Here is a 16,729-nt window from a genome sequence, read left to right on the forward strand (position 1 = left end):
AGGGTCCGGGGCTTTACCTGGCTTTATGTGCTGGAGGGCGGCGGAAAATTCTTCCGGAGTGAAGTTTTCAATGAAGTTCGGGAACTGTTTTTTTCTTGTTCATCTGCGCTTTAAATACCAGTCATTCTCTGTTGTTCATCCACTAAGCAGTTTAGGTGAACTGTGGTTAGCCTACTTGCAACAGGAGTTATACTGTACAGACAGTGGCGTAGCGTAACCATGGCATGACTTATTTAATTGTGGGGCACTCCAGAAGCAGAAATGTTTAAGTTGACATGAAAATTTAGCCTCGGGCGATATTTGTTCTGTAGCCTAACATTCAAAATTTTACTTATTACCGTATATACTCGAGTGCAGTTCGAGATTTTCGTAAGTGGTTTTACCTCAAAAAGCCAGGTTCAACCTATACACTGGGCAAGCTGTTTCCAGCTCGGCAGCATTCAAAATTAACACATTTTTGTTGCGGCAAAATTATTGCCGACCTAGATTACTGAGTGTGAAACAGCGTCGGCCGAAGTAAAAGTTTTGAATACGTCTGTTTGCCTTGATTCAAACTTCAGTTTCAAATTTAATGATTTCTTGTCAATTCTAAACTGTATACACTTGTTGAGCAATACACAAAGCTCACGAGACAAAAGAGCTGATTTAAGCAATCGATTTTTTTTATTTTGCGTGTATAATCGTTCTTATTCCGTAACATTCTATGATCGTTGAAGTCGATTAGCGGCCGCATAAAACAATGATGTCAGGTTGGCTAAGTGATAATAGCGGTAAGAAGCATCGTTAATGCAGGCAATATCTGCGACCAATACCTCAGTCCTCAATCATGGTGGTCTTTCCTTCCTAAAACCTACTATTATGACACAACAACAAAGACAATATCATTCATAAATCTTATACAAAGACAGTGTTCACTGTTCAGTGTTCTTTTCACTTAGCCTACTTCATTTTGTCAGTAGTGTGATTTTTAACATGCTTTGATTTGGCTTATGGCAGTTTGCCATGTCCGGTTGAATGGGGCTTTGAATTGCAATTTTAGTATAAATGTGACAGTTTATCCAAACCGATTTCAGTTCAGGTCTTTTGAAAAAATAGAGTTTTTTCTTCAAACAGGAATCTTTTACTATATGTACATTATTATTATTTTTCATACTGATTCCTGTGCATGATCATGTTTGGAAATAATACAGCACAGAAGTTTTCATTGATTAAGCACTGTTAATGCGCAATTTTGATCAAAATCAGGTTGGGAATTTTTTTAAATTTAGTATTGAAAAAGTAGGGAATTTGTTTATAAAAAATGTGTGGGAACCCTGTAACGCTACTCTAATAACTTGCGGCACCCTTGCAAAATGTAAATGACATCCTTCGGTGCCGCGGCACCCCGGTTGAGAACCACTGATGTAATGGTTTTACAGTGAGGTGGATACTTTAGTTACAACCTACATAATCCACTATTTGTTGACCCACATGTCACTATGTTGCGATTGTCTTTTGTCATGCATCATTTTGCATATCGTTTAGTATGGCTCTAATTGTGTAACTTTAACTGAACAACCGGAAGACACACCTAGTGAAAAATGCTTATACAGGACTTAGTGAAACATACGAAGTGAACATCTGTCATTCCGGATTAAATTTGTCAGTTAATCAAGCAACAATATCACCATAAGACCATGTCAATGCATTCTGCTGTTATAACATTCGAAACCCATGTGATCACTTCAACGGAAAATTACTTGGGCTGTCTGTAATAGAGCCCATTGTTTTAACATGCTACTGTAGGCTGTTGTATTCATTTTAAAATTTGTGATCATCACCAATCACTTTGAAACTTGTGGTAGACTAGTTATGACTGATTGCAATCGGTACCAGGTTAAGTTTTAGATTTAGATGTTTGTATCAATGATTCTAGTGGCCAAAAAAATTAATATCATTTTCTTGTTCAGGCTCTTTGCACTGGGAGTGTGCCTGGTTACATAGATGTATTGCTGAATTTGGACCAAGCACTGGAATTAAAAGAAGACAATATAATTGCCAGATTTCTTAATGCAGAGAAGAACATAATATTCTTTGGAGATAGTGTCTGGTTAAAGTTATTTCCTCATTCATTTATCCGCTATGATGGAACAACTTCCTTCTTTGTTGCAGACTACACTGAGGTGAACCATACCTGTTAATATTGTGATTTGCACGAAATCAGGAAGCAAATGGTTTATTTTTTTATTCATGATTGATGTCGTGTAGTAATGTAAGTTACAAATGACAGTGAAAAAAAAATCCTTGAACTTTTTTTCATTATATGATTAGACATATTGAATGTCACTGCTTTTTAATGGGCTAAATCATTTGTTACACTACGGACAAATGACAATTTTTTATTTTATTTGACTTCATTAATTATGATTCTTTATTATTAAATTCTAATGTAAAATCATTTTTGAAATCTGCTGGTGATGAACTTTGCTTTAATAAACGTTTTTCCACAAAAAGATCAATTTTAGTAATTGTTTTAACTAAAATTGTGACGTTACACCATGGGACACCTGAAACAACCATCAATTTACCCATTTTTCTGCGATCAGCATTTGCTTCCAGGTAAACTGTAAATAATCCTACCAACACCTGCCATCAGCTCAGGCTCCACTGTTTTAGCCAAAATATCCTTTAGGTTCATCACTCCATTATCATCATCCTCTGGATATTGATAGCGATTAGGTTCACACGATGTTGGATACTTAACTCGTATTCTTCCTTCAGATTTAAGGTGTGTCAAAACCTTCCCTACACTAAAATTTTTGTCATAAATTACCGCAATCCACCATGAGTTTTCAATTTCGTCATCTTTGTCTCTTTTTATTTTGAAAATCAGTAGTTTGATGATTTGTTGACAAGAGATAATTTAGAATTGGTTCTTGCTGTTCTAATGTTATTTGATGGGCTTTTCTAATTCCATTTAAGGCAGGTTCTTCATCAAATTTTCTCTTCTACTTCTCTTTATTGTTTCTGTAATTTCATCTTTAGTAGCTTTTATGATTTTGATTTTAGAATCGTTATTGACCTGGGCAGCAATCACAAAAGAATCTAGGTCATGTACGATAATTCGTCTGGATATGACAAAATCATAAACCGCCCGCTTCACACTACCACCAAGTTCTTGTAATTTTCTTTTTCGCGGTGATTGTGTAAGTGCTTTTCTCATTCTTGAAATAGCCTTATTTCTTGCTGAACCTGTCTTATATTGCGATGTTGGTGTTATTGATATTGTCGTGTTTTCTGCATTATGCTCATTTGAATTTTTTGCTTTCCTCTGTTTTGCTTTCCTTATCCTTTCATACTCTCTCCTCTGTTCTCTCAGCTTATGCTGTTCATCTGTATGAAGTGTTGATTCCTTTATTTTTCTCTTGTTCCTGTATTTCTGGACTACCAATTTCTAGTCTTTTTAAACTTTTCTAGGTCTGCAGCCTTCTTCTTTTCACGACATTTTTTTATCCTATCTGCCCCTGAAGCAGGCATTGTTGTCTAAAACATGGTTAATTTACTGATTCTGATTCAATTAAAATCATTCTAAGTTGTTAACTGAAATTCATATCAGGAGTGTGAATGTAAATATTGCGTTGAAGGTTATGTTACACTACGGGAAATAACAAATAGTTACACTACGGGACACAATTATTTCTCATTATTCAAGGCAGTAGTTTTTTTTCAAATCTGTTAATATTGTTTGAATAAGCTGAAGATGCTATTACAATAGCGAAATCGATTCTTAACTTAATAAATTACACTAAGAGGTTAGATTGTTGTGCAAATGCCAGCATTTGATGAATGCAAATTAGCAGTGTATTATACTTAATAGACTGCAAAATTTTTTTTCTCTAACCGAGTTATATTTTGAAATATATAATGTTAAGCAAATTATGATGACGGTGATTGAAAGACGTCAGTATAGTAATGTGATTCTTACAGTAAAAATTTCCCGCAAATGGGCAAATTTTCCAGGAATGTCATTCCCGGATTCCTTATTTTTTCCAGGCTTGGTCAAAAACTTCTGACAAAGAATTGAGAGAGTTATCCAAGTGAAGGGTGGCCACATTGAAAATAAACAAATTTATTCCTAATATTGTAAGCTCTCATTGCATTTGTAATCCCTTTTTGGTGAAGTTTTATTCATTTTCTATTAATACAGAACACTCAGGGTCGAATGCAGAAAGGTAGCTCAAAATAAACCTAGCTTAATGCCAAGCTCTTCTCAGGCAAGCGGAGTTTCAGTCAAGCTTGGTTTAAAACTTGAGCGCTCTGCAGAAACTAATTTGCAAGGTCGCTTGGCCAAGCCACCCATTGAGCTGCGCTTCATAATAAAACTGGTTTTAAGCCACGTTTTTGACGCAAAGTGTGACGTCACTCGACTTGCCATGGTGATTTTTGAAACCTACCCGACAAATAAAGTAATTGTCAGTTTAGAAAGTTGTTCGTGTAATTAGGGAATTAGGGATGCTTTATTAATGACATCATAATACCTTTTGTAACATCACAATTAAAGTTTGAAACATAAAATTTCTGTCATCGCCAGCAGAAATTCTACATACCAATCAGAAGTTTTATGGTGTTGCCAATTTTCCTTGTGTAATGGGTGCAATTGATTGCACGCATATAGCCTACATATAGTTTCACCTGGTTGTGAAAACGCTGAAATTTTCCGGAACAGGAAAGGCTATTTCTTGATAAACACCCAGTGCATTGTTGATGCAGAATTACGCATTACAAATATTGTCGCATTATGGCCAGAAACAACCCATGATGCACTGATCTTTGATAATAGCCGGATTTGTTCCCAATTTCAACAAGGCAGCGTTAATGAAATACTGTTAGGAGATGGTGGTTACGCTTGCCGAAGTTATTTACTGACTCCGCTGCAAAACCCACTAGGTGCAGCACAGGTGCGCTATAATAGAAGCCATATCAAGACACGAGGAGTTGTGGAAAGAGCTTTCGGTGTTCTTAAACAAAGATTACGCTACATGAGAACGCCGCTGCGGACCAAATTAGAAAATAAATTGGTTATCATTGTGGCAGTGGCCTGTCTGCGCAATGTTGCTATCTCTCACAAAGCATTCATATTATTAGCCTACAGTTGTACGGTATGTATTCCACCTGTAACTCAAATAAATCTGATCAAAATTTTCTCTTTAACCTGGTTGAATGAAATGCTGCTAGTTAGCTTCAGCATTTCCAGAAAGGCCTACAGTTCTACAGACGGAGAATGCACATTTTAGCAAGCTGCAAAAACTGCCCTGCACGATGGACTGATTATGCTGCGTGGTCGATCCATTGTTTGCCCAAGCATCGATCTTGTTTAGTAACTCGTTAGATTCCAAAGTTGTATTCTCGAGAGTTGCATTCACGAAATGAATACTGAACATATTCTAGAGGTACCGCAAATTAAAATTTGCATTCACGAAATGAATACCGACTATATTTTAGAGGTACCGAACACACAACTTCACCGGAATCCTTTGAAATCCAGTTTGCAAAAATGCTTAAGTCAAGATCCGCCGCTGTTGAGTCGCCATTTTTGGCGACTTAAATTGGTGGCTCAAAACCCCTGGAATGAAACGAGTTTTAAGCTAGGCTCAAAGTAAGAATAGTTTCTGCAGTGCAAAACTCGGCTCAAGCCACTGTCCAAGCCTCGCTTGCTTAAAACTAGTTTTGAGCTACCTTTCTGCATTCGACCCTAAGTTTCATCATTTTAGCTCACACAACACTTAGTTGCAAAACATTTCGGAACACCAGGTTATTTGGAATATAAATAGACTTCACATTGCAATATAAAAAACTAATGTTACTGAAGTTAAATTTCAAAGCAGTACATAGGAAGCCAAGTAAAAGAGATACTTCCTAATAAATAAAGGATTTCATTTACCAGTTTTAATGAGGAGAAAACGGGAAAACGTTTTTACCTGTTGTATGCCCGTACGGGAATTGTTTATAGTTAGATTTCATTAGTGAAGTGATCACAAGTTTGTTTTAGTTCAGTTCAGTTGTTTTTATTTCTGACCATCATATCAAAACAATACACGTCAGCATAGCAAAGGTCGAGAAAAGGGTAAAAGCGACAAAATGCGAACGTTAAAACATGCTTGAGACCGAAGTAAGTTATTGCGTTAAAAGAAATTTGGCACGGTCGCAAAACCTTCAGAAAATTTTAAGATATAAAGGTAAAATAAAAAAAGAAAATGTTACAAAACAAAAACAACATATATTTAGGCTATAGCTTTATTAGCCCACATAGCTTTAGCTGATATATTTAAGATTTGTATGGACAGTTGCTATGAAGATCGGCCATGGTGCGTTATCAAGAGTGCTGATGGTCGTAAGGGGAACACGTCTTGATGCGTTGAGCTCATTGCAAAGAAGAGCAAGGCAGGCAAAGAAAACCCCACTAAGAAATCCTACCTCGGGCAAAGCCATTATAAGCACAACGGCACCATAGTCCTTGCATGACTCACAAAATAGATAGGCTATAACTTGACGACATGAAAACAGGCTTCTAGTTTTCAGCCTGTGATCCATGGAAAAGGAGTTTAATGTTTGTAAAAATATAAGCTGATGTAGTACTGTAGTAGTAGTCCAGTTTTATTCCGGTGATGTCCTCGTCACCGAGGGTGGCCAAATTCACCTCCAAGTGCCACAATCGCCTTCACACCCTGCCTCCACATCGATCTGTCTAATTCGGCTACAGTTTTGAATTGTATTTTGTATTTTATTTCACAATAGCCTATTGTTTTTTTTGCATTCCAACAAAGAAAAATAAATTGAAATGAAATTTAGCGCAAAATGTTTGAACTATTAAATCGATATGTTTGCTCACATAAAATCGACATGTATCCTACGTCACCGTCTGTATGCAAACTTAGAATATCTTAGAATCATAAACAGATGAAACCAAGCAACCACACGGCATTTAACATAATATATTAAACTGAAACATAAACTATAAACTACGAACGTTTTCGGCCATGCTAGGGTTGTAAAAATACTGTATTTTTGGTTGTGCGTAAAATACAAATAAAGGTGCGTAAATACAAATGTAAAATACATGTATTTTTTGTATTTTTTCTGTATTTTTCGAAACTCATGAGTACAGTGACTATGCCAATAAAAGCAGTCAATATTTTGGTCCATTTCACCTTTATTTCTCATAAGTCATACATTAAATCATTACACATCATCGCCTTCCACATCGTCATCAACCGTCATCTCAACCCCTAAGCTCTCCACCGCCTCCGCCAAAGCTACTCTCTGGTTCACTCGGTCCTCCGAGAATGACTCCAACATTATGCTGAGTAGCCTACCACGCGGGCCACTCAGAACAACGTGGTGGGCGGTTACACATGTCCGCAATAGAACAATGACCTAATTGTGACCTAGATCGCCTGTGACATCACAATATATAATATCTGTAGAAGACTATAAGGCCATTGCAAGTAAGGTATTAAGTACAATCACTAAACGTTGATAAAAAAGAATATACAGGGCTCTAAAATCCGCAGTTGGAATGGTTGGATTGTGTAAAAGTCCTCATTTGTATACGTTGTTATGTAGGCCTACCATTCCGCGACCCTCAGAAGCATCTTCGCAATCCTCGTTTGGGTCGCGACAATGAGTTTGGGAACCACTGACCTACAAGGACCAAGAACTTCGCGTAACGAGCGGATGCTCCCTGCCATTACGCTGTTGCCAGAGCATGACGCGAGCTTTTAATAAGTTTTCATTTAATATGAAAAATACATGTATTTTTCCGTAGATGTATTTTAAACAAACAACATTCGTGTGAAAATAACTTGTGCAGTGCATCTGAATTAATATGGTATGATAACTGGTATCATCGTGTTAATGTTAATCCTTCCTTTTCTGGTCAGGTGGTTAATGACCAGTCTGGTTGACAGTCACTATACTGATCTGATATTCCTGCGCTCATGGTTCGCTTCTTGCTCAAGTCACACTTGTGGTAGAGTGAAAGAAAACGTATTGCTACATTAAGACCTTAGCTGATACAAAGCGACATTTAATATAACTTATCAAACTGTTTTTTCTTTGTCAATTGTGAAATGGTATTGACACTAAAAACTTCACCTGTCCCAGATGGCAATTTAAGTATTGATAGAAGCTGCGTTTCTCCTTGATAAGAAGCTAGTACAGCAAGGCAGTCGACACTTTTTTTCGAATTGTCTTACTGTCTATGAACAAGCGCCACTCTTGAGCTCTATATTATGGTGCGGTACTTCCATTTTCAGCAGAAGCCCTTTGATGTCTTTGCAGTAACCAAACTCATCTTGTTGGCAAAAATATGGAAGCAATTCTTTTTCTCTAGCATGGTAAAATGTTATGGAAGCTCCGATTCCAAGACAGTTTTTGTCTTTGAGTCGACATGCCAACATTTCTGCTGCTTCTTTGGATAGGTTAAGATCCCTGATGAGATCACTCAGCTCCTCCCTGTTTGAATGTCTCTGGAATAGCTAAACTACTTTCAAACACACTTCCACCGCTGTTACTTGCAGAACTTTCTACCTCTTCATGAAACTTATCATACTCTATGGCTATGTAAGGTACATCACTAAATTCAGGCACAGGCACTTCCTCACAGTGAGGCACAGGTCATTGAGCAGATTCTAAATCTGGGTATTTCAAAGTGCTTTTCTAGTGACGATTAAACCCTTGTATGTCTACCAAACAAAAGTACCGTAGCAATCATTGAAATGGCTTTTTGGTTCTCTCCAAACCATTGGTACACCAAAATTAAGATTTTTGGAATTCATTTGGTTACTTCCTTCGTTAGACTCTCAGTTGATGTTACTTTATCATGGCAGAGGAATCGATTAGTACGCAACGCAAAGGTGAGGTTTTTCTACATGATGGCTACATGTTTCAACTAGCTCAATATAGTGCAGACAGGTTTAAGAAATACTGGCGTTGTTTTCGACGTGATGAAAAAGACGATGTTCTCAATGTAGCCGAAAAAGACTGCAGCTGAATAGGGAACTGGCCGAATCGGACTAGCCGAATTGGACTGTAGCCAAATAGGGAACTAGCCGAATTGGACTAGCCGAATCGGACTACCCAAATAGTAGCAGACCCAGTTCTTTCCATTGTCTTGATATTCCTCTTGCAACCTCCTCAAAATAAAAATAGCATCTGTTGTTCCCTTCCCAAGCATAAATCGTCACTGCATCTCGTCCAGCTTCACCACAGATCTTATTCTCCAACACTGTTTCCACTACCTTCATTGCATGCTCCCACAATTTTATTCCCCTATATCGTTCCATGAAAACAGAAGTGGCTTAAGTCCATTTTTGAAGTTTTGAGATAATCGCAAAAAAACATTTTAAATTTCTTGTATTTCTAATGTTTTGCATGTTTTATTAAACTTCACAATGCTGTTTCTACACATTGTTGACAAAGTGTAAACCCATTCTTAGGCGTGTGTTGGGCCCCCCTGCGGGACCCATATATATATTTTTAACCCCATTTTGCACTTAAGCCAATACTGTTCCAAATATTTTTTCTGTGGGTAAATTGGACATAAGCTCTTTTGGCATAATTATAGGACATAAGCCCATTTGAAACAATTATGCAACCAAAAGTTGCATTAGATGTGACTTAAGCCCTTTTAGGATGAACATTTCATTGCAAATATTTGGATATGCTTCGTATTTCTTCATGGAATTCTCCATAGTGTGTGTGTGTACTATGTAGTGAGAACAGAGTAGGCTAACAGGTCAGCTGCAAGGTTGATATTTCCATGAAATTTAAGTAAAAACCTATTTCATTTGATAGCCCACTTGCAATTATATTTATGATGTTAGTATGCTATATTATGATAATCGTTTCTGAAAAACAAAACTTTAACGAATTAATTATCAAATTATGCGATGCTTGACATACCATAAACCACAGCCTATATGACATTGACACAAGTATATACAAATTAATAACAGTGGTCAGTGGAAGTTTTGGCAGTGAATTCAGTGACACTTACTAAGTACACATAACTAACGGTGGTCAGTAAATCTTGTGGCAGTGGATCCATTGGCACAAGTACACAGATAACAGTGGTCAGTGGAAGTTTTGGCCGTAAATGCAAAGGCACAAGTACACATAACAGTGATCAGTAAAAGTTGTGGCAGTGAATACATTGTCACAAGTATTATACCTTATATTCGTATATAACATTGGTCTGTGAGAGTTTGGCAGTAAATATATTGGCACAAGTAGAAAAATAACAGTGTTCAGTAAAAGTTGTGGCAGTGAATACATTGGCACAAACCATTTAAATGTTGGTCTGAGAAAGTGTTGGCAGTGAATACATTGGAAGAATTACAAATAAATGATCAGTAAAAGTTATGGCAGTGAATCCATTATGACACAAGTACCATATAAACAACATTGGTCTGTGAAAGTTTTGGCAGTGATTATACTGGCACAAGTAGAAAAATAACAGTGTTCAGTAAAAGTTGTGGCAGTAAATACATTAACACAAGTACCATTTAAATAACATTGGTCTGAGAAAGTGTTGGCAGCGAATACATTGGAAGAATTACAAATCAGTGATCAGTAAAAGTTGCGCAGTGAATCCATTATGACATAAGTACCATATAAATAACATTGGTCTATGAAAGTTTTGGAAGTAGATCCATTGACACAAGTGCCATATTGCCATAATTATATACAAATAACATCGGTCTATAAAAGTTTGGCAGTGAGCTGAATACATTGGCACAAGTACAAATAACAGTGGTCAGTGAAAGTTTTGGCAGTCTCAGTGTGTACAGTTAAGCGAGTTTTAGTGGTTAACTGCTAAGAAATTCATTAGTGGTTAACAGAAAATCGGTATTTTGCATTTTGGTTCAATTTAAATGTTTTAGCTCATGATGAAAGGGACAAATTGAGCTTTCGTAGTTGGTATCTAGAGTAACCTGGTAATAACAACTTGTAAAACTGCACTAAAAGCGTTTTATTATGTTGACATAACCTTCACAATGTGTCAATGTCTAAGACGTTTTACACAAAAACGGTTAATCAACTAAAAGTCAGTGGTTAACGCCTAATGAAAAAGTCAGTTAATCCACAGCCCTAATAACACGGCAAGTATTCAAACAGATTCTACTCCATCATCTGATTCTGCATCACTCTCTCCAACCACCTTGAGGTTTTCATAGAATTTCTGATGGTGATTTGGGATAAGGCCCTTCTTGCAAAGTTGCATCAGAGAATCATATTTATCCTTTGTTATTCCCGGAGCAGCTGCGTAACAATTGGGTATGTCTGCCATGGATGGCAAAGCATCAATCAATGAAGTGATGGAAGCAGTGGAGTTTCTCTGGCTCATTCTACATGTTTTCAAGAAAGGAACTTCATGGTACTCTTTTTCAGAGTATTTGTATTTGAATAGTAACATGGTTGGCTTCTCAGCAGTGAACTTTAGGTCCATCATATTATGACCCACAATCGATTACATAACCCTTTCCCTTGAAGATGTGTATCACCATGCTCGTCTTCCATTTATTTGGCATTCCTTTTCCATCTAACACACATTGGCTGATTTTCTGCATTACTTTCAATCCTGTGTCTCCGCTTGCACGGATCATTTCCACAGTGACTTCAGATAGTCCAGGAGCCTTCCCCAATTTCATTTTCTTCATTGCTTGTGTCACCTCCTCTCGAGTTACTCTCTTTAATGGACCTGCTACCACGTTGGCTTCCATATTTTGATCCCAATCGTTTTGTTCGTTCATTATCACCTCCAAATGTTCTTTCCAAATTCTTCCATGATCTTTCTCATTGAAACCAAGTTTTCCGTCCTTTCCTTTAATACATCGTCCACCATCGACATCTTTCCCATTCCGCTTCAGAACCTTCATAAACTTATACACTTTGCTGGGACTGTTTTTTAATTTGGTCAAATCCTGCTCAGTAGACCTCCCCAATCCCCGGACTTTCTTTTGTTTTCTTTTATATTGTGACTTTTCTGCATGGGTTTTCAATGCTGATTTCAAAAATATGCATAAAAATTTTTTTCGATCAACGTCTTGGAAGTTATTCGCCGTTTCTTGGCAACAACTTTTGATAAAAATTACAAAAATTTCCTTTAAAACCCCTTTCCTTTTAACCTAGTATGCTGATAGCTAGATTATCTGAAAGCACTTCTTCAGCTGAAGAATTAAACAAAAAATTATTAAAATTGGACAATCGGTACCAGAGTTATGACCGTTTAAATACCCAGATTATGCAGTCACGCATGACTGATTGTTGTTAATTTATTGCTAAACGATACTAGAAAAATGGTGAAAGTTGCTGTCAAGGGGTTTTTGGGGGTAAGGAGTTCAAAAATTATATTAAAAAGTGTCTCAGAGCAACAGAAAAAAAGTTATTAAAAAATTGATATGAACAGTCATGCATGAATGATTTGTCGCAGTCGCTTCATTCCTACAACGAGATGTATTCCTTAGGCACCACAAATGTTAAATGCCTGGAGTCATATACAGTATAACGTGAAACCGATCATCTCAACGTAGGTAACATCTGGGTACCCAGTGCACTTGATGTTAGAATACATGCTTCATTGCTCAGAAAGAGCTCTGATCAAGTGCAAGATGGTCACGGTCTGCCACAATTTCAATAGCATATCTCACCCAGCATAATGTAGTCTATGTATCTAAATCATGTGGCAAAAAATGGATTAAGTCAGCTGAACTTAACGATAACCTTCTGTAATACATTTTAGGTTTCACTATTGATCAGTTAGCATTTTCTACTTGTATCTTGTATGATTATAAACGTATTGTATACACTTCTGTCTAATATTCCGTGTGTATTCATTTATCCATCATGGAGCTGAGGAAGAGTAAAATGAACAATGGTGGTTTGCTTGGTAATTTGCAGCCTTTAAAACATTTTAAGACAGGACAATTTGGACCAACTACTGGAGATGTTCTTCAGAAAGATGTTTTTCCTTAATTAAATTTCGAGAAACACTGACAACTCGATTTATGATATCTGCTAAGAATGCCGAAAATCTTATTAACAAAAACAAAACATAGCTACCAGAAGATAAGGCAGAAAATATTCAGTTTCTTAAATTACTTGAAACAAACCAACCAGCATCTCTTGGACCCCTTGATAGAAAGAGGTTGAAACGCTTCACGAATTATGCATTGAAGAATCGAATAAAGGTAATAAAGTATGATGTATGTTTGTTCCCAGTATGCTTAACAGTCTAATGATTTTTAAAGTAACATACCGGTACCTATTAATTTTTGATAAGGATCCCTCTGTCAGCATGTGGTATCAGTTTTTTATCCAGTCATCTCTATTAACATTTAAAACAAAATTAGTACTTATAGTTTTGTTTTGAGTAGTGGTAGCAGCAGTATTTATGAATTCTTCGTCAGTATTAGATTCTGTTTCTTCTGATGATGAGGAGAGTAAATTAAGTCCTGAGGTAGATGGCTGAGAATCTGCATTTATCTGTAAAAAGTGTCTTGTTTATGCATCCGTATCAAAAATTCTATGACATTTATAATATATTCGATTCTTCAATGCATAATTCGTGAAGCATTTCAACCTCTTTCTATCAAGGGGTCCAAGAGATGCTTATTGGTTTGTTTCAAGTAATTTAAGAAACTGAATATCATCTGCCTTATCTTCTGGTAGCTATGTTTTGTTTTTGTTAATAAGATTTTTGGCATTCTTAGCAAATATCATAAATCGTGTTGTCAGTGTTTCTCGAAATTAAATTAAGGCAGCAGATTCCTTTTTGGCATGTTTGTATTTCTTGTATTCATCAACCAAATGAATAATTTTGTTTTGGATATTTTTGTTTTGTCATCAGTGGAATGCAAGCAGGCTGCCATACTTTTGCTAGACATACTGCTGTATGTATCCCAATTCCCAAGCTGCGAGCTTCCCACTCTGGTGGTTACGGGGATTTAATTGAAAATGATATATGTATTTCTGAAGAACATCTCCAGTAGTTGGTCCAAATTGTCCTTCCTTAAAGGCTGCAAATTACCAAGCAAACCACCATTGTTCATTTTACTCTTCCTCAGCTCCATGATGGATAAATGAATACACATGGAATATTAGACAGAAGTGTATGCAATACGTTTATAATCATACAAGATACAAGTAGAAAATGCTAGCTGATCAATAGTGAAACCTGAAATGCATTACAGAAGGTTATCGTTAAGTTCAGCTGACTTAATCCATTTTTTGCCACATGATTTAGATACATAGACTACATTATGCTGTGTGAGAGATATGCTATTGAAATTGTGGCGGACCGTGACCATCTTGCACTTGATCAGAGCTCTTTCTGAGCAATGAAGCATGTATTCTAACATCAAGTGCACTGGGTACCCAGATGTTACCTACATTGAGATGATCGGTTTCACGTTATACTGTATATGATTCCAGGCATTTAACGTTTGTGGTGCCTAAGGAATGCATCTCGTTGCAGGAATGAAGCGACTGCGACAAAATCATTCATGCATGACTGTTCATATCAATTTTTTAATAACTTTTTTTCTGTTGCTCTGAGACACTTTTTAATATAATTTTTAAACTCCTTACCCCCAAAAACCCCTTGACAGCAACTTTCACCATTTTTCTAGTATCATTTGGCAATAAATTCACAAAAATTCGTCATGCGTGACCGCGTAATCTGGGTACTTAAACGGTCATAACTCTGGTACCGTTCTGATCTATTTCCGCACCAGTTCTTGTATGCGAATTTTTTTTCCCCAATTACTTCCCTCACCTCTTCATTTCACCACCACATATCTCCTCGTTCCATCCTGCCTTTGTTTTCCCACAAACTTCATCGCAAGCCTGCAGAACTCCATTCCTGAAGGATCCCCATGGATCAGTCACATCGTTGTGAACAAAACTTTCAACTCTCTTCTTAAACCTTTTTCTTGTGTCGGCATCTTCTAACTTCCAAACTTTTCTTTTGATCACCCTTTTTTATTTACAGTTTTGTTCAGACCTTTCTTGTCCAAGTCGGCAACCACCAATCTATGCTGAAGTTCGCATGGTATCGCTTTCACATCTTTGATCAGTTTTCTGTTTTTCCTGCATATCAACCCAAAGTCAATTTCAGTTTCATTTCCACCTGCACTGAAAGTTACTTTTCTTCCTTCCTCTTTCTTAAGCCACGTATTAGCAACACACAGGTCTTTTTCATCATAAAACTCAAGTAGTCGCCTTGCATCGCAATTTCTTTTTCCCACACCAAACCCTCCATGGACATGGGACACCTTAACATTGCCGACCACCACAGCTTGTATCTCCTTCCTTTGACATTCAAAAACCTGACTCCTTTGTTCCTCCGTCGGACTTCCTGTAAACAGCAAACATCTACCTTTCTCGTTCTCAGCTCTTCACTCACCTCAGTACCTCTACAACGCAAGCTTCCTACATTTAGACTTCCCAGTCGCACTCCTGAATTTTTAACAGAAATTTCAGACAACCTGGAGATTCTTCGCACCCCCTGCCCAATGCCCACTTAAGGCAGTGGTTCTAGTGGTAGGCGGTAAAGGACCCTCCTGAGGTGACTTGGTCAGAAAGAAGTGGCAATAGGCTCAAATAAAAGCTTTTCCTCCCAATATATCAATTTTAAGAAAAAAAAAAAATTTTGACTTATGTACAAAAGTTGCACCCTCTTTTTTTCAAAAAAATTACATTTCTTGCCAATTTTAGCCTTTTTCGTCCTAATGCTTCGAAAAACGCTGTATAATGGAATTGTTTTCCTATGAAACGTGTTTGAAACACTTGGTGACATTAATGTGACCAAGTGCTAAGGACTAAAGCAGTAAATGTTCATAAAAAATGTTGAACAACATTTTTACTAAAAATGCTTTTCATTCTGAGGAAAAACGTTAAAATCTGCACTGATGATGTCAAGGCCACATGTGCAAACTTGTCCTCAAAATGTGGAATATCGGTTGAGACTTCCAGATTTGCTGGGAAAATAGTTTGCAAGTATTTGTACCATCATGAGGTCTACTTGTCCAATCCAGCAAATGTTGACCATGAACTACAGGAACTACCCAACAAGAGAGCTTGTTTACCTCTTACAGCTTGGGACTATGAGCACTATCGATATGCAATTCCTTCTGCCAGAACAATTCCTGACTACAAGCAAATGCAAGCATCACATGTGGAGAGAGATGCTTCAATATATTTATTGAAGAAAACTCTTTCTGTAAAATCGACACTTCATTATGATACAACATCATGAAACAGCATTGATGGACAATGGTGTTGAATTTGTGCTTCAACCATTATTTTTTGCTTATGAAGATCGAGAGCAAATTAAAGATTTGATAGTTGAAACCTTTAAACGCCTAGCAACTGCAGCTTCCATTGAAACTGAAAGTGAAGTTAACAGTAAACGCTTTATGGAATAATATTGATTCAATTATGACTGATGCTGTTGCAAAAAATTTGACGATTACTGAACACATTGCAGCAGCAATTCAGAGCAATCATCATCCTGTTCATCTGTTATGCAAGAGCCACACTGTAGAAAAACTTGACATATCAAATCAGGAAGTACTTCAAAAAGTGGAAGCATCAGTGAAACAACAAGAGTCTTTTGAAAAAGTCAATCCGTCACTCCAGTTATTTTTCAGAGGTAAAAAGACCACTGTTGAAGTAGGAATCAATGCAT

At 37.0% G+C, this 16,729-nt stretch overlaps 1 protein-coding gene across 3 annotated transcripts in view; it reads left to right on the forward strand.

Annotated features, from left to right (window-relative positions):
- The window catches only part of LOC145774820 (GPI ethanolamine phosphate transferase 2, catalytic subunit-like), a 192,396-nt gene that overhangs the window by 41,202 nt on the left and 134,465 nt on the right, over nucleotides 1-16,729 (forward strand). For all 3 annotated transcript variants that reach the window (XR_014290061.1, XM_082586138.1, XM_082586136.1), the window contains exon 4: nucleotides 1,950-2,162. Coding sequence is in view for 2 of the 3 variants with exons in the window: in XM_082586138.1 (XP_082442264.1) it covers nucleotides 1,950-2,162 (213 nt within the window). In the remaining variant the exon portion in view is untranslated. The remainder of the gene's footprint in view (nucleotides 1-1,949; nucleotides 2,163-16,729) is intronic.

Source organism: Aplidium turbinatum, chromosome 7 (assembly GCF_918807975.1).
Source record: "Aplidium turbinatum chromosome 7, kaAplTurb1.1, whole genome shotgun sequence".
Lineage (NCBI taxonomy): Eukaryota > Metazoa > Chordata > Ascidiacea > Aplousobranchia > Polyclinidae > Aplidium > Aplidium turbinatum.